The sequence below is a fragment of the Cuculus canorus genome, chromosome 2 (assembly GCF_017976375.1).
Source record: "Cuculus canorus isolate bCucCan1 chromosome 2, bCucCan1.pri, whole genome shotgun sequence".
NCBI lineage: Eukaryota > Metazoa > Chordata > Aves > Cuculiformes > Cuculidae > Cuculus > Cuculus canorus.
Genome location: NC_071402.1, coordinates 56,321,931 through 56,345,614, shown reverse-complemented (window position 1 = coordinate 56,345,614; position 23,684 = coordinate 56,321,931). Strand labels below are relative to the sequence as shown.

The window sequence follows — 23,684 nt, the reverse complement described above, 5'->3', positions numbered from 1 at the left end:
GTTGTTTTTCAAAATGTGGATATAAATGGGAATAAATAATCCAGTTTAAGATGTTTACTATATTTTTATAGTAAAACAAAAAAAAATAATTATGATTTGCTCTAAAAGAAGCAGTAAATTGTTATAGTTCCATATATGAAATAAGGAAAGTTTCCAGAGTTTGAGTGCTTTTCCTTGAAGAACAGCTTTCATGGAAGTTTATCAAAGAAGATCTGTCGAAGGGGTTGTGACATAAGTTTCTTGCTATCCCTTTCAGAAGTCCAGATTTTCATAGAATCATAGAATGGTTTGGGTTGACATGGACCTTCAAGGTCATACAATTCCAACCCTCCTGCCATGGACAGGGACACCTCCCACCAGACCAGGCTGCTCAAAGCCTCATCCATCCTGGCCTTGAACACCTCCAGGAATGGAGCATCCACAACTTCTCTAAATAACCTGTTACAGTGCCTCAGCACTCTTGCAGGAAAACATTTCTTCCTGATCTCTAATCCAAATCTCTCGTCTTTCAGCTTAAAAGCGTTCCCCCTTGTCCTGTCGCTGCACTCCCTGATAAAGATCCCCTCCCCACCTTTCCTGCAGGCCTCCTTTAAGTCCTGGGAGGCTGCTCTAAGGTCTCCCAGGAGCCTTTTATTTTCTAGGCTGAACAACCCCAGCTCTCTCAGCCTTTTCCTTTACTCGTTTTTGTCTGGGCTGATCTGGTTTTGCGTTTCAGGATGTGGTTAGGACTTCTGTTAAAAGGACTTTGCAGGATCTCTGATTGGTATAAGGTGTAGCAGTGAGTGCTTTGTGCTACTGAGAGGATCTAGTAGATAGTTTTGACTCCTGTTCTGTTAGACCATAGGAGATACAAGTCAAGATATTTTAAATTATCAGTGGTTGCGAACATTGGTGGCCTTCTATATGCCATTGCATTGCTATAGGCTTAAAATCGCTGCTTTTTTCCCTGAAGTAATTTAAAAAAGAATAGTGTTTTTTTTTCCAAAAGAAGGCAGCACACATTTTTTTCCCATCTTGACTACATTTCTGTAAATTAGTTTTGTGTCAAGGAGATAACATTGGTCATCTGTCATCTGAATTTCACAGAAATAGCCCCTAATATTCATAAGTGTGATAATAATCTTATGACAATTAAAAAAAACTCAGTAGATTTCTTCCATTTATAACAGTCACGTGAATGTTACCATTTTAAACACAAAAAAACCCGTCTTATGTGGCTCCTGAAGAGAACTGGCTAGAATCACCAGTCCTTTTCAAACAACGATACGTGGTGCAGAAGCTGCTGGTTTAGGTCACTCTTCTGTTCTTCATTTTGAAGCCTGGCACCAGTGCTAAGCATCCAGCTTGCATTGGCAGCAGTTCAAGAGGAAGGTAAACAACTTTCACTCTGTTAGGTGGATGTGCCTTGCTCATTCGAGTTGTGTTTAACCTTTAGTTTCAAGGTGAACAACTCAATATGTGGAATGAATATTCTTTTCTGTGCAGGTGACTCTTGCTTCGTGTCGACAGTTTTGCCAGCTGTTCGAATGTAAAATACAAAGTCAGCATGATGATTCCTCTGGGCAAACGTTGTGCTAGGTAGTTGTTTGACCTTCCTTGGCTTTTCCAGGCGATCCGATACAACAGTCTTCCCAGTTACGGCAACAAATGTCAGGCTTTTTGTCTGTATTGCAGTAAATCCTTTGACCACTCTGGGTGGTGTTCAGCAACCATCACCTGGAACATGTGCTCTCAGTGTACACGCAGTGGGGTGAACGCGTGCCGGTCTGTTTTTTTGGGTACATTAGGGACTCGGAATCCTGTCAGGCATTTCCCAGGTTGAGAGCTGTCAGGCTCCAAGTTGCAAATTGTAAACTGGCAGTGAGAGTGGAATGCAGCCAAAATCCAAGGACAAAAAGAGTAAAATTCGGTATCGTTGTGTTTTGAAATTAAAGTTTTAGGTAGCTTCCCTGCAAAACAGATATATTTCTGTGGAATACTTGGCCTTCTTGCATATATTTTTTTCCAGCAGAAAACCATCCTGTCAGATTTACTTTGATATGAATTATTAATACGAAAATATAAACTTGCTGCTTTTACTGAAATGGTACCTTCCTAAAATGCTGTGAAAGTTCAGCCTTGTTTTTGGTAAGCTGTCAAGCCACTTACACTTTTATACCGAGGTGTTTTGTCTCTGAGAAAATAGAGATTTCAGTTTGATGAAAGAATTCAGAAACTTAATTTTTACGTATTATATTCCAAAGTAATGTTTCTGAACTTGAAGGAAATGCAAAAATTGACAGGAGGAACTTAAAAAATATTACAGTAATGCTTCAACTTTAATTTGCTTGAACGTCTTGGTTTTGTTGATTTCTTTGATATCCTAGAAGTATTAGATGAAACAGTGGCTTTTCCCTGGTTTATGAATTAATGTTGGTTTTTTTCTATTGAAATAATTATTTTCTGCTGCTTAATTTAAGCTGACATGTTTTCATGTTCCCTCCATGGCCAAACATCAGTCACACAATTTAAATAATGAAGCCAGGCATTAAAGACACATCTTTTTAAAAGGGAATATTGTGAAGGATCCCAATAAAGAGGACAGGGCCACCGCCTCCTTGTTAATTCTGTGATGCATATATAATAGAAATATTATTGAAATGTATGATTAAAGCAAAGCAAAGAATATTTGGCAATTACTCAAAAAAAAGTTGTTATTTAAGTTTTTATTTTTTATTTGTCCATTGTGTTTTACTTAATCTGAAAACCTTTTTTTTTTTTTTTTTCAATTACAGATAAATCGGGCCGTTTACACTGCACAGAAATGGAGGTAAGAGAAGTATTTTATGTTCCCTGCTTGTACTGTTATAGTTCGGTTCTTTTTCATTAACTTATAATGTAAGTATGGTATGTTTATAGCGTGGAGTTACCATTGCAAAGTTGTAGCACAACTGTGTATTGTATTTATGACTTTAATTAGTAGCTGCATAAATGTGTCTTAACATGGGTTATTTAGGCTCACATTCAGCAACAGAGGAAAGAAAGGAGATGTGGATTTTCAAACACAAGGTTAGAGATACGTTATGCAGCCAACATAATCTCGTTTGATATTAACTTCTTTTAAAATACTTAATTTTAGCAGAATATTTTATTGTAGATAATTTCTGTTGAATAAATTATCCAAATTCTTTAGAACCGACCAGTAGGTTGTGGGATAAACACATAGTTTTTATAGAATGTGATTTTTGACAACCCAAGAATTTGGATGGAAGCAGAGAAGACAGGTGATCTCAAGGTTGCTCATCCATCTAAAGACATTCCAATTTCAGATACTGTTAATATTTCCTTTAATTTATCGCTTGGCGATATTTTGAGGCCCAAGAAATATTCTGTTGCTGGAGTAGCAACAGAAACATGAATCTGGTTAAATCTGCTTGATTTATATCTTGATCTTTATTTGCCTCTGTGTCTTTGATGCTAAGCTGTGACTAGTGTTCCAAGAATGTTCAAACTATCATTTTGCCAGATGCATAATTTTAATCCAAGACTGAAAGGAAAACTAAGTAGAAGGTCTTGTTGAACAAGATGTGGACTCAGTATAATTTTCAGTATCATATGGAGTAAATAATACAGCCTACTGCATAAATGGACTTTTCCAGCAATAAATATAATTCCCGTGTCCTTTGCAGGGCAGTCTTTTCTCACAGCCTTTGAACTTTCTTTGAAATGTAAAACTGAGTTTTTACTTCAACTGTTCCATCAGTTCCTCGGGCTGAGCCTGGAGATGGGGCAAGTGTGTGCATCTTAATTGGCGGATTGTCTGTTTTCTCATCAATAATATATATGAAGGTGACAAACAGCTGTTACTGAATGGTTTATATGTATAAATTGTGAATGAAAATGGCTGATTTCAAGACAAAATTAAAGGCCAGCTAATTCAACTACAAGTGGTAAAATGCTAACGCCATACAGATTTTTGCGAGTATTAGTAACAATAAAAAAAGGAAATGTTCTTTCTGCAATGTAAGGAGTCTTTCCTAACTAATAGAAGTACAGAAATTGTGAGTAGGCACATTTTGTTTCTTATTGTGTTCAGTTTAAGCAAATGCATCCTGGTTTTGTTTTAGCGTTCGTAAAATCTCAGTGATAAATCTAGGACATTATGTATAAATGATAATCTAGTGTGTCGTTTGCTTTGCATACTAAATATTGTCAACAATTGTGCTTTGTGTTTTTTATCAGAAGGTAATAAAAGCCCCTAAAACTAAAAATACACATAATAATTAACCTCTGTTAAAATATTTTTAACAAAACATAAACTATTTCATTTTGGGAAAGTAATAGTGCTTTTGTTTCAAATGAAAATGTCTAGTGAGAGTCAGCTGGATATGTTATACTTCATCTTCCAAAGGAGCAGAGTCTTTTAATTTTGATCTTTTTAAAATAATTATTTTTTGATAGTTGGAAAGAAAACCATATTAGAATTTCCCATGAGGCAGAGGCTTCATTTTAAATTGTCTCTAATAAACAGCACTGTGAAGATTAGCATAATGACTGTTACCTTTGTCGTTTTGAAGAAGGTTTTGAAGGAGTCAGTGGCTTTTTTTCTCCTCCAAAATTCCTTTAGGGCTGCAGCTTTAGAGTTGGAGTTGATGATATTTGTATTTTTCAGAACTAGGAATTCAGCAGAGACAGCCCATTTCACTTTTTTGATCCGTGTGGATGAGTGTGGCCTGACTGAATGTATTAGAATGTATGGGAAACTTCTTAAAATAATAACTAATAACAATCGTAAAGTTTTGCAGAACATGTGAAGTGTCTTGAATCAATGCACCATTTATTTCGGGCTGCCAATATGAGTGGTGTGTGAAGTTCAGAGTCCAAGTGCCAATGCCATAATGGGAAGATGGGAGCAAGGAGTAGGGTGACCTTGCTTAATCTGCATCTGCCTGTGACTCTGTTATGTACATAATGATAATGCTCCTTAATCATCTCAACTGAGATGGTAAAGATTATATAAAATACGCCAGCCTCATTTGTAAACATTTAGTACTCACATAGAAAGTATTCTGTGAATGCTAAGTGATTCATATGTAGGAGGGTTTAATTGCTGTGTGTTTGCAAAGACCCACCTAGCTGAGCACAAGCTTGTTGTGTATCATTAGTGTAGCTAACCAGTATGTATACTAATATAAAGATATATGCAACCTCTCACCTTTTTTTTAAAGGTCGGAAATGAATTAAATAGCCTATCCCAAACAATGGTGAATAAATTGTTCAACACCATTCAGCTCATGTGAAATCACAAAATCAATCAGTTGTAGAAATGTTTTAGGGACACTTTGTGTGCTCTGTATGAAAATTGTATTCATGAGCTATCAGTTATAGTTATCTAATTATTAAAAATCTGAGCATACAGTGGAAATCACAGTACTCATTTAAGGACCTAAAATTGCATTGTTTTAACCTTTTTACTGGGAACTTGAAATATTAACTATATTTCAGATAATACTGTAGGGAAATAAACACATAGGTTATAAGCATACTGTGTTGGCTGGGTTTGGTACAAATACAAGTATACTTGTTAGTTCATTGTATTGACACAAAGAAAATGAACTACCTTTTTCGTGCTCATGAAAACAGGAGCATGTATTTAATAGCACAGAATGTTAAGATTTCAAAAGCTGTCATAATTTTGCACTGAAAGTAATGCCACACCTATATTAAAATGCTACCCACTCAAAATTCAGGCAATGTAAAATGGGTGTATTTAGCATATACTAATATCGACTTTTTTATCCATGTTGAATATAAACAAAAGGAGAATTCTGATTGAGGGGTAATTGCTGCAGCAAACAGTCCTTGTGCCCAATGTTAATCACTTAATTCTACTTTCTGAGCATTAACTTTACAGTGACAAGGCAGAAAAAATGTCACTGCAAGGAGGACAGGCAAAAATGATTTTGAGCGTCCTTTCTCTTAGTAAATATGTCTGAGTTTGTCTTCCATCAAAATAAGTTTTGATTACACATTGAAAAACTAAAATTCTATATGAGTACTTGGTTAAAGATCTGGTAATTCTATGGAAGTTTTTGATTCCATGTGCCGTTAAGAGGAGATTTAACAGGGACTCAGGATTGCCTTGTAGAAATCTAAGTAGAATCATGCATCTTTTCCTGTGAGCATTAAGTCGTGCTTGAGCATTATGTGCCACTTCTGATAAGTGAAACGCTCATCCCTTGCTGATGGAATTATGTTAAAGAGAAGCTGCACGTCCAGCCCTTGAGGGAACTGTTATTGTAGATACCTGAAAGCCCATTATGCTTCTTCATTGATGTGGTGGTTCTGTGGCAGTAAGTCTGACCTCCTGGTTTTCCTAAATTACTTCATAGTCACAAAGAAACAACTTAACAGACACTTGATTAAATAGTAAACACACAAAAAAGGTTGAATTTAGGTTTTGATCTTCTGTGGTTTGCAGTGAGCTGCCTTTTCAAGAGAAGTTTTTTTTTTTTTGTAATTTTTATAAGCATTTACAGCAGCACATCGGGAGGAGGTTGATCTTGGAGGAAAATGGATTTCTGTTGTTTACTTGCTATAAGCTTGGCACATTGCCCTTTTCATTCTGGAGTTTCATTAGGAATACGCAGGGAATATTGGACTGGAGGACTAATAAAGCATTTGACTAAGCTGATTTAGTGATAGTCAAATCTTGCCATCTGTCCAGAGTCTCTAAGAGAAATCAACTGTTTCTTGTAAAGGCTTTGTGATTTTGCACTGTAGTATGATGTGACTTTAATAATCCACATGCCTTAAAGTCATGCAGGATGTATGATGAAACCATCATTCCAGTGATGCCACTGGTAAACCTTTCAATCAGCTGGGGAAGAGCCCAGAGGCAGACTTCAGCCTTGGTCTTCTGACAGGATTTTTTTTTGGTTTGGTTTGGCTTTTTGCTTGTTATTGAAAATAAATTTTAAGCTACAAAAGTTATAACTACACTTCTGGTCTGCTAAATCCCTTAAAGGCTTCTGAGCTCGCATGACGTTGTTTTTCTATGAAGTCTTCTAGTTGTGAATTTTTTGTTACAGATGCTGTGTTTTCCTGCCTTTTGTACCAAAGAGTTAATTGTGAAAACATGATCCAAACAAGGGGTATGCTTTCTGGGCATGAATAGAAACCAGATAACTGTTCCTAGAATGATTGCTTGGAGGGAACTCTTTGTTACTTCTTGGTGGATTTTGCCTGAAGTAATTCAGAAATTGCGGCAAAATACTTTAGTAAGTTCAATTTCAGTGGCAATTTTGACCCGGTAGTGTTGGCTTTTTGATATATGTAGGAGATAAACCAACTCAAACCTTCCATTCCTGAATATCTCTTCACGCAGAAGTCTAACATCCACAGCGTAAAAAGCATGCAGCAGATTTACAGGTGAGGAGGGTTAAGTGCATAAAATGTAAGTTAAATAACAGGCAAAAAGCATACAAAGAAGCTGAATCTCTGAAGATTTCCTGTTGTTTACAGCCATTCTTTCCCTTCACCACTTCAATCCACGCAGCATTTACACTTGCAGTGCTGAAGTTGGAATACTGAATAGACTCAGTGGGTGGTTTGATTTTCGGGAAGCCAAGGGAACTCAAACTTCAGCACAGACTTTTTTTTAGGAGAGCAAGGAGCACTTTGAGCTGGTTAAGTATCTGAATATAATATTGCATTCATTTTGTACTGCATTTTTCCTTCCAGATGTTCTACTTTTGATATTGTAGTTCTACCACTGCAGTAACTTCATCTGACTTAAGTGGGTATTACTGGTGTTCTGTGCAGAAAAACATCCATTTTTTTCCCTGGTAAAATGTTGTGGTCCAATTAGATCATTAAATCACCTTAAGAGAGAAAGCTGCTGAAATAGACCTTTTGTGTGTGTGTGTGTTCCTTATGTCTAACCTTTTTTTACTTCTTGGTGGCTGGGTTAGGTTGTTCTCTCTGACTGTAACACAAAGGCCCTTGACTGTCTAAGCAGCACTGTTTCAGCTGTTACTCGCACTACTGGATTAGGCTAATTTTAACCTAAGTAACCTGACTGCTTGTTCATCAGGTTTTGAATTTGGTCAGTGGTCAAGGAAAACAGGAACTCAAGGGACCTAAACACTTAATTTCTTTTCAGCAGTTTAGTTACTAAGTACCGGTTTCCCAACTTATAATTTAAAAGCAAATTTTGTTTTAAATTGAACCATTAAGAAAATGAGGCAAAGATTTAAAGATGAAACTAATAATATCGGTAAGTTTATTTTTAAAATATGTAGGATTTAAAGCAAGAAAAATAAGTTACTTTTGAGTGAGGTGAATCCAGAGTGCTTCCACCTACTTAGTTTAACAACATCTATGCTCTTCTTTTCAGTGATAGCTTACATTGCTATTGGAGTCATTCCAACATCCCTGCTTTGAACGTGCTTAGAAATATTGATCCAGTTCATCTAAACCATTCATGTGTGAAATAGATCATGTTTTCACATATAAATTCGTGTTAGCCACTTTACATGTGTAGAACACCCAGCAATTTATACTTGGGAAAATAATATTACAAAAGGCTTTTTTAAAATGCAGCTTTAGCTGACCTATTGCAGATCAACGTGTGGAATTTTTATGAACAAGCAGCCAGTGTGGTTTAGTATTTCTTGCCGCCTTCTGCTGTCTTGACTCTGCTGTGAGCCAGAAGAGCTGCTGTCCTCTGGTTGTGAACGTGCAGAAGCTTCAGTTGTTGCAAGAGAAGGGAGGAGGAATGTGGTGTCACCTCATGGGATTTCTAAAGGTTACTCAGGGAAAATATGAAGAGTAAAGCTTAATGGGAATTTTAGTCAGATATGTTTGCAGTGAATAACAGGGCAGCATCACGGTGGCCAGCTCAGAAATTCCCAGTAACATTGTCTTTGAGCCTTCAAAAATCACAAGACTGCTTCTAGCACACAGGGAGTTCAGCAAAAAACAAACTATTGGAAAGAATAGGTTAGTTTCTAGGTTTGGGTTAATACATATTCAGATACATTTTTTTTCTCTGCAATTCTGTGACTGAATATTTTTCTCCACATGAACAGCAACTTGTAGCTTTTTATCTAAATCACTTGACCTGAGAAGCTGAGACATTAAACAGAGCAAGATTTGCAGTTGAGTCGTGAGAGTGTGCAGTGCTGCATGCTTTCTTTGGCAAAGAGGGGACTGCATTGGTCTTGGGGCTCACTGAGGCAAAAAGGAGTTTTTGTTAGTTTTGCACTTTCTTTTGTCTGACTTGACACAGTGCAACTCATTTCAGCTTTTGTTCCAAAGCGAACTTTTTAGCAACTGGTAAGTTTCTGTGCTCCCTGTGACCTACCAGTGTGAACATTTTCATAGTAAACTGTTTAATTTTGTCTGCCACTTACATGTTTGTAATGTCAATCATGGGAAAACAAAGCAAGCTCCAAGATCTCACCATAATGGCACGAGGGAAAGTCTCTAAAAGATGCTCAGTGCAGAACTCTTTGATTATCATTCAGTGTTGCTGTGTGCTGTAGCATGTGAAGTAAAATACTTTTATTTCCCAAAGGGGAATACAGAGGGTAAAGTAAACATACAGATAAAGCAGAGGGGTGAATGAACTCTATATGTGTTTCATCATGTCCTTTTCTTCTATTAACCAGTAGTAATTATGAAGCACCTGTAATGCTTTTAGTACTTCACCCTCAGCAAGAAGTGGACGTTAAATAATTAACTAGGACAAGGCAAGCTGTTCACACTTAGTGGATTAACACCTGCTTCATTTAAGAAGGTAGGGGTATTCTGTTAAACCGAGTTTTTCTCTTCCACGTATTCATCCCTAAGCCTGAAGCGTCCTTGTCCAAGCCTCCTGCCACTGTTTTTCAGTAAAGTATCGTACCTTTACTTCCAAGCCTCCCTTTCCTGTTTTCTTTCCAAATTCTTTATAGTTCATTCATTAACTTCCTTTATTTCTGTTTCACCCTAACCAGAAAGTTAATCATCCGCTTTTGTGGGTGTGTGTTACTGCCTCTGCCCAATATTTGATGACTCTTAGCGTTGCAGAGCTGACTCTCTGCTCCAGATGTGTTCTTTCACAGCTCCCTGCAGTTCTGCTTGTTTTTCCTCTTGGTCCCAGTGGATGCTGTATTGCTACCTGAATTCTCTGCTGTTTCTCTGTTATGTATTTCTCATGCTGTCTTTATCTTTCTCTGTTATCCAGACTTGTGATATTAATGTTATCTTTGACTCACACTCTCTTCTTTCCTCCAGATGCTTGCCAAATCTTTAATTGCCGTCTGCTAAAAGCACCCTTCTCCTCTCTGTTGCCAAGATGATAATTCAGGCATTGTGGTTTTGCGTTTTTTTTTTTGTTGGGTTGTCTTGGCTAATGCATACTGCATGCCACCTACTCTTTTCTTGTGAATCATGTTTTTTGAAAGGCTCTTCTTTGGCTGCATTGTGTGTTTGGGACTGTAATATGTTGCTTTTCACTTCTGGCCTGCACCTTCAGACTATCTTCTTCTTGGTATTGTAGGTAAAGTAAACAGGTTGCTCCATCTGGTCTGTTCATTTAGGAAGATGTGTCATTCCTTGTGCAGCTTGTTCTGTTTGCTTTGGAGCAAAGCTCTTACAAATGTTTCAAGAACATATAGATCAGAAAAATGCATGTGTATTCTTCCAAACTAGGTATTTCTAACTCCTTCACCATTTGGTGATCCTGAATCAGTACTTTCCTTTAAAAGTGCATCAGTACTTTGTAGCATGTCAGATTACATTTGTTTTTCTGAGCATGTTGCTTGTGCTTGGATATTTGAATATTTCACTTTTATTTTCGGAGTGAAAGCTCCATGCAATTGCTAGGTCTTCCACAAATGCTTCATTTAACTGAGCACAGAGGAAAATAAATACAGTTGAAACTGCACGAAAACAGTGAAGTAATTCGTGGTCTCTGGTCCTTTGCCACCTTTTTACCTTGTAACTTTCCGAAGGGCTGCTCCTGTTTAGAACTCTGTGTTGTTTGCTATTGGAGTTTGGTTTAAACCTACAACTAGTAAGGCATGCAGAAAACAGTTCTTTTCGCTTTTCTTCTTTTTTAAATCTGCTTATACACTAACAGAAATAACGTTCTTAATGAACTTTGTTGGCCAATATGTGTTCATAACATCCAGGGTTACTTTTTCTTGATACTTTTACCTTTTGTTGTCCAACTTAGTATACTTGAGAACTTCAGATATGGCTTTATTTAATAACCAAACTCTTCATTGTAATGTGCTTTTATTCAAAATTTTGCCTCTATCTTTGTCAGCTCTTAATTAACTTTTTATTCAGATCTGGTAGACGGAGCTAGTGCTGAACCTGGTTTTCTTTATGCAGAGTCTGATGGTTTTCTCAAATAGTTTAAAGGACATTTGAACAGTAACGCTGCATGCTCCTGGAGAGTCAGCTGCGTGTTTATGCCTGTTTTTAAGGCATTGGCACTAGGAAGATGTATTGGAATACAATTTGTTTTTCATGTTTCAGAGTCATTACTAGATGCTAAATAAAAAGTTATTATGAAAAACTTAGTTGAGAGCAGTTAAATGAGAGAAAGGGAGAAAAACATGCCATTTTAATGGAGTTTTACCACCTATTTAGAAGAATTATAGCAAAATTACTTTTTAATTTTAAGTGCTTCATTCTCTCACACAAAGAAAATATTTGTTTAAAAGTTAAGGTCTTTAACTTTTGGAGTCCCTGGAGTCCCAGTTTCCTGGAGTGTTGTCTTCTTGCAACTCTCAGTTGACTTCTGTGTCTTGTTATGCGAGTTATATATGCAAATATAGTAGCAGACTTCACAGTTTAAAAACCAGACCAGCAGTAAATGAGGTGTGTGAAGAACTTGAGGTTCTGTGAGTTGCGCCAGTGACTTAATTATATGGACAGTAAAGTACACAAGATGAATGTTTGGTGGGAGAAAATAAATGCTGTTCTCATTTTACAGAAGGAAAAAATAAGTTTCAAGACATGAGGCAAATCGCCCAGTGTGACATTTGGGCCGCATGGCAGAGCCAGCAGAGAATCTAGATGATTTAAACCTTAATCACAGAAACAAATATCTCACTTCAAATTTTAAATACTATCCAAAATAACAAACCCGTTACTTTACTGCCAAAAAAATACTAATTTCCTTGAAAGACATTTCATCAAGATACTAAGAATTTACTTTCAGGCTAATCTGTCCCTTTTCTTCTGTGTAGATTTCTGAAATACTTTAAAATTCTGTAGAAGTAGAAACTCATTCCCTTTCAAAATTAATCTCCTGTCTTTCAGGGTTATACACGTAGGTGTTGCCATGCTAGTGGAAAAGCAGACTACTGTCTATTGTTCAGTTGCTGACGGTTGTTAAACTGAGCTTTGTTCTTACACATAAGACGAACTTACCCCTAAATTTCTGGTGTACATTTCAGACAGAGAAAACACTTCAAAACTGATGTAGAATGTTTGAGGAAAAATCAAAATTGAACAGTTTTAAAGAAGAAAAAAGTGAACTTGGGGGAATTTCAAGTTGGAGTCGTATTTGGGTATGAGAAAAGGGGAAACTATTCCAGAAATAAGGGAAAGAGGCATCAAAAACTAATACAGAATAAGGAAACCTCTCTTTACTGTAGCATTTGGAAAGGCAGTGAAACAAATTAGGTGCATTGTCATTAAAAAGTGGATGAAATAAGGTTTGGCTTCACAGCGTGGTAATACTCTAATAATAAGTGGTAGCACAGAGAATTTAAATCTGTTAGAAGTGAGCAAGTTAGTGGTCCTAAAAATAGAATTTCCTTTCACAGAATCTGCTTCAGAGGACTGTTATCATTTTTCAGCACACCCATGTCATGAAGGAAGACATAATCATTAAAACCGGCTTGAACCTCACTGTGGATTTACTGTGCAACACAGCGTTTTGGTATTATTCTAGCATTTCAGATGTCATATTGAAACACCAAATGTCAAATTAATGAGATTCCAAGGACTTTCCTGTCAGTGGCTCATCCTTTTGTTTTTGAAAAAGGTGGCTTGTGTATATGTCTGAAGATCTTGGTTCTTTGACCTTATGTCTGTGTGAATATCTAGATAGATGGATTTTACCAGACAGTCGGCGCAGCAGCAGATAAACATAGATGCTGTCTTGCATTTCCTGACATGACATAGAAACCTGAATGTTATAAACAGACAATTGTATTTGTATTTTTGTTGTGTATAACTAAAAGATGCTGTTCACCAAAGGTGACTGAATTTGTGTGACACTGGGGTTTTTTGTTTGACCTGACCTATTACAGATTTTACAAAGTGACTGTGAAAGCGAGTTTTCAAAAAGCTTTATGAATAGTAGATGCAAGATTGTTGATTGCTATGCTTTTTCCCTCATTAATGGCTGTAGGAACAAAGAAAATCAGCTGCTTCAGGTTTTAAGGTAGTTACAACCTCTGTGGCTTTGATGCAGTGAAACTGAGAATTGTTAGACTTCGAAATAAAAAGCTCTTCTAACACCAGTTGTAGAGAAACTACAAAACAGAGGATTGTTTTCCTCAAAAAGGGTGTTTTCACAGTCCCAATCTCATCTCCAAAGCAATGACACATGTAATTACATTTGCATTGGTATATAAATTTGAATGAGAAATTATTCTTTCTGTCTCAATGGTAGTTCCCGTGTACATTCAGGACCTGTGTTATTGTGCAGCACCGACACATGAGACCAGGAGATTCGTAGAGTGCTCATCCAAGCTGCTCTGTCGTGGCTGCCTGTGATGTAGAGGAGATCTAGTTAAGATCATAGTTAAGATCTTAACTAGTTAAGATCTAGTTAAGATCATGTCCCTCCCTCTGAATCACTGAGCACAACAGGAACTGTGTATTATGGATGTGTTCTTTTCTGAGTGTATGTTTTCATGATTCATTGTGTGGAATGATCTTGACTCATTTCTACTCTTTTATATCCTTTTCTCCCTTAAAATAATTATCTTATAATTACCGTGCCTATCACCTCGTGGTGCCAGAGCTCTTTATCTCCTCAGTCAATGAGGATCCTGCTCTGCCTTTTTTTCTGTTTCCCTTTAAATTTCTGGTCGACAGCAGTCTACTTCCGGAGAAGGACCTCCTCAAAACACACTTTTTGTCATCCCCCCACAGTCTGAGTATCTGTGCTGGTCAGAAGAGGTCCAGTAACTAAGCATAGAGTTGTCAGGGGTTTCAAGACTCACAAACAGGGAGCAAAGCCTGCATCTGCAGAAATCCCCCTTGTAAGGGTGATGGGTGGCTCTTTAGACCATGTTGGCCTCATTGGTGTTCCATGCTAATTCTGCTGTTGTCCCTGGCTTGACCCACTTCTGCCATGGCCCTATGGGCTGCAAATCACGGGGGTCCTCAGGATTTCACCTGCAGAAGAAACAGATATGAATGGACACAGCAAATGATTGTCTTGAACCACAAGTTCTGCTAAATTCTAACTCCCGTAAGCCTAGCATCTGCTTCCATTGCACTCTCTGATAACACCAACAGCTACAGTAAGTCAGGATCCTGAATGGACAATTGACTCTTGCGGATGCTTTGTCCCTCTTAGTACCTTCTGTCTGTTGCATGTTTTGGCATCTGACCTCCATGAGTCCTGCTGCATAGCACTGTGTCCTCTTGACGCTGAGATGGAGAAATAACTCATGCTGCTGCAGTCCATTTTAGAAGTGTGATTACTACACAAAGTCTCCAGTTTCCTCAGCTTCTTCCATTACAGTTACTGACTTAAGGATATCTTTCAGGATTTTTAGGGTCAAAAAATCCCAAGCATTGTCCTTTGCCAGCCTGCAGAGAACACTGTTGGGTCATAAGATGCTAAACAACCTGATTCCTGTATCCCCAGATGCTAAACAACACTATAACCTTTTGAATTTGTACGTTTGGAAACATATTTACTGGTGTGTCTTTCTATGAAGTTGGTCTTCCTATTTAGCTACAGCGTTATTTAGGAGGAAACACTGAAGATCCTTTGCCAAGTGTTTCTGTACAGACAATTTACTTTGTCTTTCTTCTGGATGCACAAGGTTTATGAACTCTACTGCTTACTCTGAATGTGAAATATTATCTTTTAACATTCACGAGTCTAAGCCCTTCATGGTATCTCCCAGATTTGTCTCCACTGTGAAGTAACTGTTGGAGTTGGCCATCCCTGCTCAAATCCTTTTTGACATAGGTAATGTGTCGTGCCAAGATTGATTTATACGAGCTATGGTCATGCTGGCTTTGTTGATTTCCATTTATTCCATCAGAGCCTTAGCTTAGTATTAGTGTTAAGTTTGGGAAGGTTTCCAGCACTGACTTGTTTGGAGTGGCCACCAGGAGCTCTGTAACTTCACTAAGCTGCATGACATTGCTGAAAACTCTGGTAAAAATGCTGTTTGCTAAGGACTGTACCAAACTCTGGATTCTTGTGTGTTATTGAGACTACTGCAATCTGCTCTTTAATTACATGAAATCTGCAGGACAGGGCTTGAAATTGGATAAAGTTACAATGTAATTGAATTGAATAATATAGTTAGAAGAGACCTTTGAAGGGACCTCTGATCATCTGGGGTGGACCAGATAACCAGCATGCTGGACAATGCTAACCTCAAGTCAAATGGGTTTTATAGGGACATTGTCTAGTCAAGTTTTGATTGCATCCAAGGTGGGAGACCCCATAACCTCTGGGAAATCTACACCCTTGTTTCACGACCCTCATTGTGAAGAACACATATGCAGATGGCCACCCAAACATAGAAAAAGTAATTCATACCGTGGCTGTAGTTAGTTGAAAACTTAATCCACGGGTGTGGGTACATTTGTGGTATTCTCTTTAACCCACTAGCACTTGCTTTGAATTGCAAACTGAGAAATAACTGAGGGCGTGGAGGTCTGTGCTCAGAGCAGAGCATCGATGTGGCAGCACAACAGGAAAGATAAAGGCACGAGCTCTTTATCAGAATACTGTTAACACTAGAAACAGACTTTCCAAACTTTTGTGCCCCATGTACTGAAACTTTGGGTTATAGAGCTTGAGAAACTCTGGTCAATGGTAATGAACCATTCGTTTTTAGTTTCTGCACATAACCTCACACTAGAATTTTTGGAATGACTGACATGGTTTTCATTCCAGCGATTTTACATCATTTTTCGATAAACAATCTAACTTTAAAATTTCTAAATCATTCTGAGTTGGTTTTTATTATTTACAAAGCTCGTGTTTTATCACTCATTAGAAACAAAACCACATACGTGTGTTTGTATGGATGTGTTTATATTTATTTTTGTCCTGGTGAAATAGCAGACAGAATGAAGGCACAGGGGATATGCTGGCATTTCCTGTTGGCAGTGGAATTGTATGATTTCATTTACAGACATGTAAAATCACACCAAATTAGCACGTGTTACACAAGTTAAAAATAAAGTGAGGCTTGGTAGTGTTTTGTTAAGTAAAGTGTAGTAGATGTGTGCTCATTCTGAATATGTAAATATCTGGGGGGAAAAAAAACAGTTTCCCTTTAAGTGAAATGATAATCTCAAGAGTCATAGAGCCTTGTGACTGATCACAAGTTTTAGAAGAGACTTCCGATCACTGAAACTAACATTACGTAAAGTTTGACATTACTTGATGAATCTTATGGATTGTAATGTTTAAAATAAACTACACATATTACCATAATGTAGACAGTTTCAAATTTAAACATATGATCTTAAAAAGACTGTTTGTCACTCATTGTCATTAGACAGATATATTTGATTTTCTGTTTTAGATTGTATCACTGTTTACTTGCAGTAAAGCTGCTGATGAAATTTTCTAGACACATGAGACTGGACAGTTTCTGCATAAACTAAGAGCTCTTTGTGTGTCTGAGTTCATTCTCACTTTGTTGTATGCATCCTTTTTTTCTCCATGTGGATGTCTCAAATCTAGAGACATGTTTGCCAGTGGTTATTTGTATAGACTTTACATACCTGAGATTATTTTATATTTCTTATAGGACAGCTACTCAACGAGAAGCAGCGTGTGTTATAAAACATTTGCCCTTGAAGGGGCTACAAGAAAGCAGGGGAGAGACTTTTTAAAAAGGCTTGTAGTGATAGGACTAGAGGCAATGGGTATAATCTGGAGAGGGGCAGATTTAGACTAGACATAAGGAGAAATTTATACACTATGAGAGTGGTGAGGCACTGGCACAGGTTGCCCAGGGAAGCTGTGGATGCCCCATCCCTGGAGGTGTCCAAGGCCAGGTTGGATAGAGCATTGGGCAGCCTGGTCTGGTGGGAGGTGTCCCTGCCCATGGCAGGGGGGTTGGACCTGGATGATCTTTAAGGTCCCTTCCAACCCAAACTATCCTATGATTCTGTGATTCTTATGCCTCTACAGATAATCCAGTCCTAAAATGAGAAGGCTTTTATGTATTTCCTAGATATTAATAATGTTTTCTCAGCTGCTCATTTTGTTAAACTAGCCTAAACATATGCTGTTTGGAGTACTTTGGTGATTTGTTTGTTCATGTTGCTGTAATGAAATAATTTATATAAAAAAGACCAAATCTATGTATGTAAATCCATCTTTTTTATTGCTCCTCAAATGCTCTCAGTCAGGATTATTTTATCTGCATATTTATTCTTCTGCATTAACCTCTCTCAAGTATTTAATGGAAAGAAAGTTTGGTTGTTTTCCAGGTTCAGAGAGGAGAGGGAGAGTCCTGAAATATTTTAATAGCTTGGAACGCCCACAGTGACCTCGCATCCAGAGATGAGGTGTCAGAGACAGTGCAGGGAGGTTTCAGGGAGGAGGCAGAAGCGTTGCCCTGGCCACGCAGACAACCAGCTGACTCAGTGTGACACTGGGAGCGTAGGAAGGCAGATAGCTGGAAGGAATGACCCATGTTGTTGGCTAATTTAGTTTCTTTAAAGAGAGGCAGAAGCCCATACGATGGACAAAGTACAAATGGGACAAGGATACTGCTACTACAACTTCTGTGTGTGTGCTGGGGAAGCTTGTGCTACCCACAGTGGGTCTGCCAGTGCAGGATTTGGAGTAATGTGGTAGCCAAGACTGATTTGTGGATGTGAAAACTGCGCACATGTTCATTTTCAGTAATTCTTGCAAGAGTTGTTGGTATCCTTTCTTTTAGAAGAAACTCTTGTTTATGTGATACTGTTGATGGATCTAATTGGTATTAGTTTCATAAACAATATTGGCTTAAAAAGGCTATTGTTCTCTAACACAAAACCACCAGTGACTTTATTACAAGTTTTTTTCCAGGAGATTCCCAAACATAATAGACTTCATTTAATTAAAAGGCTAACAACATGGGTTTGTTAGTTGGTCTCATGATTGGTTATGAAACAAGTGTAGCAAGCAGACTGCCAAATCTGAGGATGATTTTTCTCTTCCTGAAGAACATGACTAGTATTTTGTCTTGTGGGTCAGGAAAACTCAAGATAAATATAAAGTTCAAGGTAGCTCTCTTGCAAACTAACTTTCCAAGTCCATATACATTTCAGTATCTTACATTGTATCTGAACACTGGATTGTTCTTGATCTTAACTTCAGACATCTGATTTTTCAGTAACACTTTATTTTCTGGTAGTTGCCACATACATTTAATAGAAAAATATACACTTTTGCCCCTTGTGCTTTGGTATTTCCTGGTACCAAATCCCAGTGCCCTGTGCCAGATCCCTATGCCCACAGCCCTGGTAGAGGTGGGCTGCACATGCCCAGGGCCAGTTTTGCTGTGGTGTGGGTGTAGCCTTGGATCAGGCAGCTGTGAAAAAAGCCATGAGAAGCATCGTTGCAGGCATACCTCCTTTTCCCTCAAGAGCAGCATTTAAGCTCAGCATTTTGTCTTTTGAGCTGCAGTGCAACTTTTCTGTGCCTAGACGCATCCTTCGCTGGTCCTAACCAGCCTGGCCAAGCCTCAGACTCTGCCTCATCACTGGGAGTCATTCTTGGTGATTGTGGGCCACTGTGGTCATGGTGTGGTTGACCCTGCTTTCTGTCATCAGACCTGCTCTGCTTTTCCTGTTTGGGTACCTGGGCTGCATCCCTGGTCAGTGAGGGCACTGCCCCCGCCTCTGTTGTGGTCACCCTCTGCTCCTGACTTGCCTTCCTTGTGGAGATGGTTGCTTCCTCATGTGTTTTTTATTCATTCAAAAATAAGGATGCACGTTTCCTTTCCCTGATCACAGCATTAAAAAAAAAAAAAGTACAGGAAATATAGTCACACATGGATGCTGAACCTTGGAACTGGGGCTACAGGTGTTTCTTTTCTATTCGTGCAGCAGTGGCAGCTAACATGTAAATGTGTATACAGGTTTACAGGGTATAAAGGATGTTAAAGTAAAGTTATGAATGATCTGGAAAAGTCATAGCTGTAGTGACTCATCGCCTCAAGAGAGTTATAGTGGGATATGAAAGTAAATCCTGAGGAGTCATGCTATGTTTGTCCCAATGCAGTACCATGCCCTGACTGCCAACAGGAGTTGGCATGCCCCAGTCTCCGAGAAATTAATTCCAGGTTTGCTGCAGTATTTTACATCTGCATCCACTCCCCAGCCAGTGGAGATGACACGGTGACTGGGGCAGCATCTGTAGAAGAGCCACCAGCCAGCCAGTGGAGTGACTATGACCTCCCTGTTTTGCCATCTTCTCACCCTTAATATCTGCTTTATGTGGCCATTGTGAATAAGTCACAATATAATTTGAAATTATTACTGGGATCATTGTGCCTGTTTGCTTGGTCAGGGACTTGTTTGGGATCAAGAGAAATTCCTGTGCGTGAAAACAAACATTTCAGTTGTTTCATAACAAATTCTGTTAGGAAAGAAATGTTCTAAGTGAACTTCTGAGAGGAGAAATCATCATGTCTACGTTGTTAGTGAGTCAGAAAAGGCTTAAATTCTTTGGCCAACAAAAAATACAGTAAATACCAAATCTCACCTAATACTGTAGGCGTCCCCCACTTTCATTGGCAGTGTTAACGTCATCACATAATACTGCAAAAACAGTTTTAAAGCAAACTAATAGGTTTTGCATCCCCCGTCTCTCTGAAGAGAGGAAAGTACATGCAGAGAGAGAACTTAGCTTACTTGTAAACAGGAACAGTAAAAGCCTGTCCTTTCTAAGGATACATAACAAAGTGAATACTATGTCTTTTCTCCTCTTGCGACATCTAAACTGGGAGCTGTTTTCGAGGACCATCAGTTTTGTAACTTCCATAGTGTTGGCCGAAACCAGCCCTATTTTCATGCCAAAGGTAATTTTGAACTCTACAGAACAGAGAAAATTGTTCTTTGTCCATTTTCATTGCTCACCAAAGAGGAATGATGACATACTTCACATATCTGTGGAGCTCTTAAGTTAGAAACATTTATTAGACAGTTTTGCTTACACTGTTATTGCAAACTGACAAAGGAAAAGTAAACTTCAAAAATCTTCCCTTTCTGAATTGTTGGGACAATATTTCAGAAAGGCCCATCAGAGATGGTGAGTGGTGTTATTTGAGACGTTATTTGCTCTATGAATAAAAGAATCGTATACGTTAAATGAAAAATCTGTTGTTTAGTCAACTGGTTAAATAAAACAAATCCTACAATCTGAGCATCCCATCATCATCTGATGCCACCTTTTTCAGATCTTTCTGCCATTCTGGTTCCTCTAATTAAGCACTGCTATCTTACAAATATAGAAGTTTCATTAAAAATAAGAACAGGAAATATCCATATATTACATGAAACTTATTTTTTACCTGGACTGAAGTATCTACGTGTTAACTGCAGTGACTGAGGCTGTGAATCAAGGAGAGCGGTTGGAGTAAGAACTGGCATGTGGTTATTTTTTTTGTAGCTGCTTTGCAAGAGGACCACTTTATTCAGTGTAACTGTGTCATTTCCTACTTGACGTGCAGTGGGCAGAAATTCCCCAACTGATGAGTCATAGTTGAGATTCTTACATCTTGAACTGATTGATGTATTCAGGCTGCCTTTGAGGCTTAATAAAGCAGAGGTTACAGTGCTTTGGATTTCAGCATACAGTTTTTTTCCAGAAAGGAGATAGCTAGAAAAGTTGAATATATGGATATATTTACCTGAAAATCAATGTATCTGTGACGTCATTGTCTATGTAGTGATATCTAATACAGAAGGACTGTCTTGGTTGTGTAAGTGCCTGTTACCTCAATGAGAAACATACTCCTTGCCGTGCAGTGTAGGAGTTTCAGTGTTTGTGCAGGAGTTTGGGCCCTGAGTCTGTTTTGCTGAGAGGTTATGACAGACACTATTTCCAAAGAGAGAATACAAAATTTAATACTCGTAGCCGCAGGGCATACCTGGTTCTTTGTCTCAGCCTGCTGGAGCTACTTCTGAATGCAGGTAACCATGGTGGCCAACAACTCCACGTGGGCGATGCTGCTGCAAACCAGATTGCTTGCAGCTCTAGGCTAACGCAACAGAGAGTTTTCTGGCATGAGCTGCAGCCTGTTGGAAATTCTGGTGGTGCGCACCAGAATTGGGGTATAGCCTTTGTACACTCAGAAGTTAACACACAAAGTAGATTATCTACCTGCTGCTGAAAAGCTCTCTTTAGTAACAAAACGATATGGAGAGTCTTATGTACTACCCTTCTCTTATAGAGGATATGGTCGATGAGTCAAACTTACTGAGTTACAGGAGACATTATTCAAGTTACTTAGACTCAAAAGTATCAGGGAGGCAGGGAACTATTGATTGCCATTTTTCTTGCAAAATGTGGGGTTTTTTCCTCCTCTCTTTTGATGACTTTCTATTACTTTGCCTGTTGCAACAGTTCTCCAATATAAGCAAAACGAAAAAAAGTGAAGTTTTGACATGCAATTTCATTATTAAATAGTATTATTTCACTGTTACATAATATTGGTGGGCTGCCCAGTGGACATTAGTTGGGAAGCAGTATCTTTACACAAACTTTATACAATTCTGTAAATGTATTTTTCAAAGGTGGATTAGACAGAGGTCATTTTGCTATAAAAGTACTTACATGTGCCAACCTAACAGGCATGCCCAAAACTAATGCCATATCTTACGATAAGTAAAAAATTAAGTCATGTCATTGATGACCGGTTGAAGACGTTATAGTGGCCCTCCAGTACTTGAAGGGGGCCTGTAGGAAAGCTGGGGAGGGGCTCTTTGTCAGGAAGTGCAGCGATAGGATGAGGGGTAATGGTTTGAACCTGAAAGAGGAGAGATTTAGATTACGTATTAAGACATTTTTTTTCCTGTGAGGGTAGTGAGGGACTGAAACAGGTTGCCCTGAGAATTTATGGGTGTCCCATCCCTGGAGGTGTTGAAGACCAGGTTGGATGAGGCTATGAGCAACCTGACTCCATGAAAGGTGTCCCTGCCCTGTCCATGGCAAGGGGGTTGAAACTGGATGATCCTTAAGGTCCCTTCCAACCCAAGACATTCTGTGATTCCAAGTTCTTTTCTTTTTTCTGTTAGCAGATTGTGAAAGTGAGAAATCTTACAGGATGCACTTCTTATATAAAATTTTCAAAACAGATAAACTTCTAAAAGGATAATGTGATGCTAATAAAACATATTTTGCATCTGCCTTTTAGGAAGTATGTTTAAAGGATTTTTTAGGATATTGCTATCTCATCAGAACAATAGCAATATTCTATTTCTTAGGTCTCATGACATCTTGTATACTCAGTATGAGTGTCTTGGTCATTACAGCTGCCTCAAGCTGTATTAAACACAGAACATGTATATAGAAAGAACTCAGAAAAATCTTATATAATTCTACTTTCCATGTGGAGTCAGAAAAAAAGTCTGTCTTTATGCCAACATCTTTCACTCATTGGATGGTTTCTTCTTAGAAATGTAGTTGATTTGCTTGGTTACTCCTGTAGATTTTCTTGTTTATTCCCGTGATGCTCCTCTTTGTTCTCGCCCTCCCTTCCAAGAAAGAAGATTCACACTTATATTGGGGGAGGGGAAAGGCATGTAAATCCTTGTCTTTTGCTTTCTTGGTGGTTCTCTTTCATGCCTTTGGTTTAATGTAATTCAGTAGATCCACCACCTGTGCTGTAAATATTTTATCTTCTTGATAACATTTCCTGATTCTTTAAATCCTTTGGCCACAATAAAGGGCTGCCTAGTCTATGTTTGAAGAAACGACAGAGTGAAAAACTAGTTAATATTAAGATCAAGGGAGATTTAATGGAAAAACTCTTTCTTGAATGTTTAATTGTTTTTTGAAGAATGGTGCTTTTTCTCTTTGTGTTCTGCTTTTATTTTATGTTAAGTAAATAGCTTAAAAGTCTGTGAATTTACTTCATGTATTTGGTGGACAGGATGCAGTAAGCTTGGGTTTTGTACTGTAGTGTGTTTTGGCCTTGGTGAGTTAGATTACTGGGTAAGTATTATAATGATAATCGCTAGTAATACTGCCCTTTTTGGGTAGGATTTGACTGATGTTTAAAAATAGCTTACCATTTGTAGAAGCAAGAATGTTGATGGTGGGGTAGTGTGAGTTTGGACTTTTTTATTCTTTATCATTTTCCTTCCTAGCACTTATAATATTGATATAAAATGTAGGTAGATGCTGTATATCCTAAGCATCCTAAAAAATCCACAGCTGTTAAAAAATAGAAGTTATATTATTATGGGAATGACAAATCTGA

General features: G+C 38.2%; 1 protein-coding gene across 4 annotated transcripts in view; it reads left to right on the top strand.

The window, feature by feature from the left end:
* The window catches only part of SPIRE1 (spire type actin nucleation factor 1), a 136,306-nt gene that overhangs the window by 11,903 nt on the left and 100,719 nt on the right, over positions 1 to 23,684 (top strand). For all 4 annotated transcript variants that reach the window (XM_054057489.1, XM_054057490.1, XM_054057491.1 and 1 more), the window contains exon 2: positions 2,775 to 2,809. In XM_054057489.1, the coding sequence (XP_053913464.1) occupies positions 2,775 to 2,809 (35 nt within the window). The remainder of the gene's footprint in view (positions 1 to 2,774; positions 2,810 to 23,684) is intronic.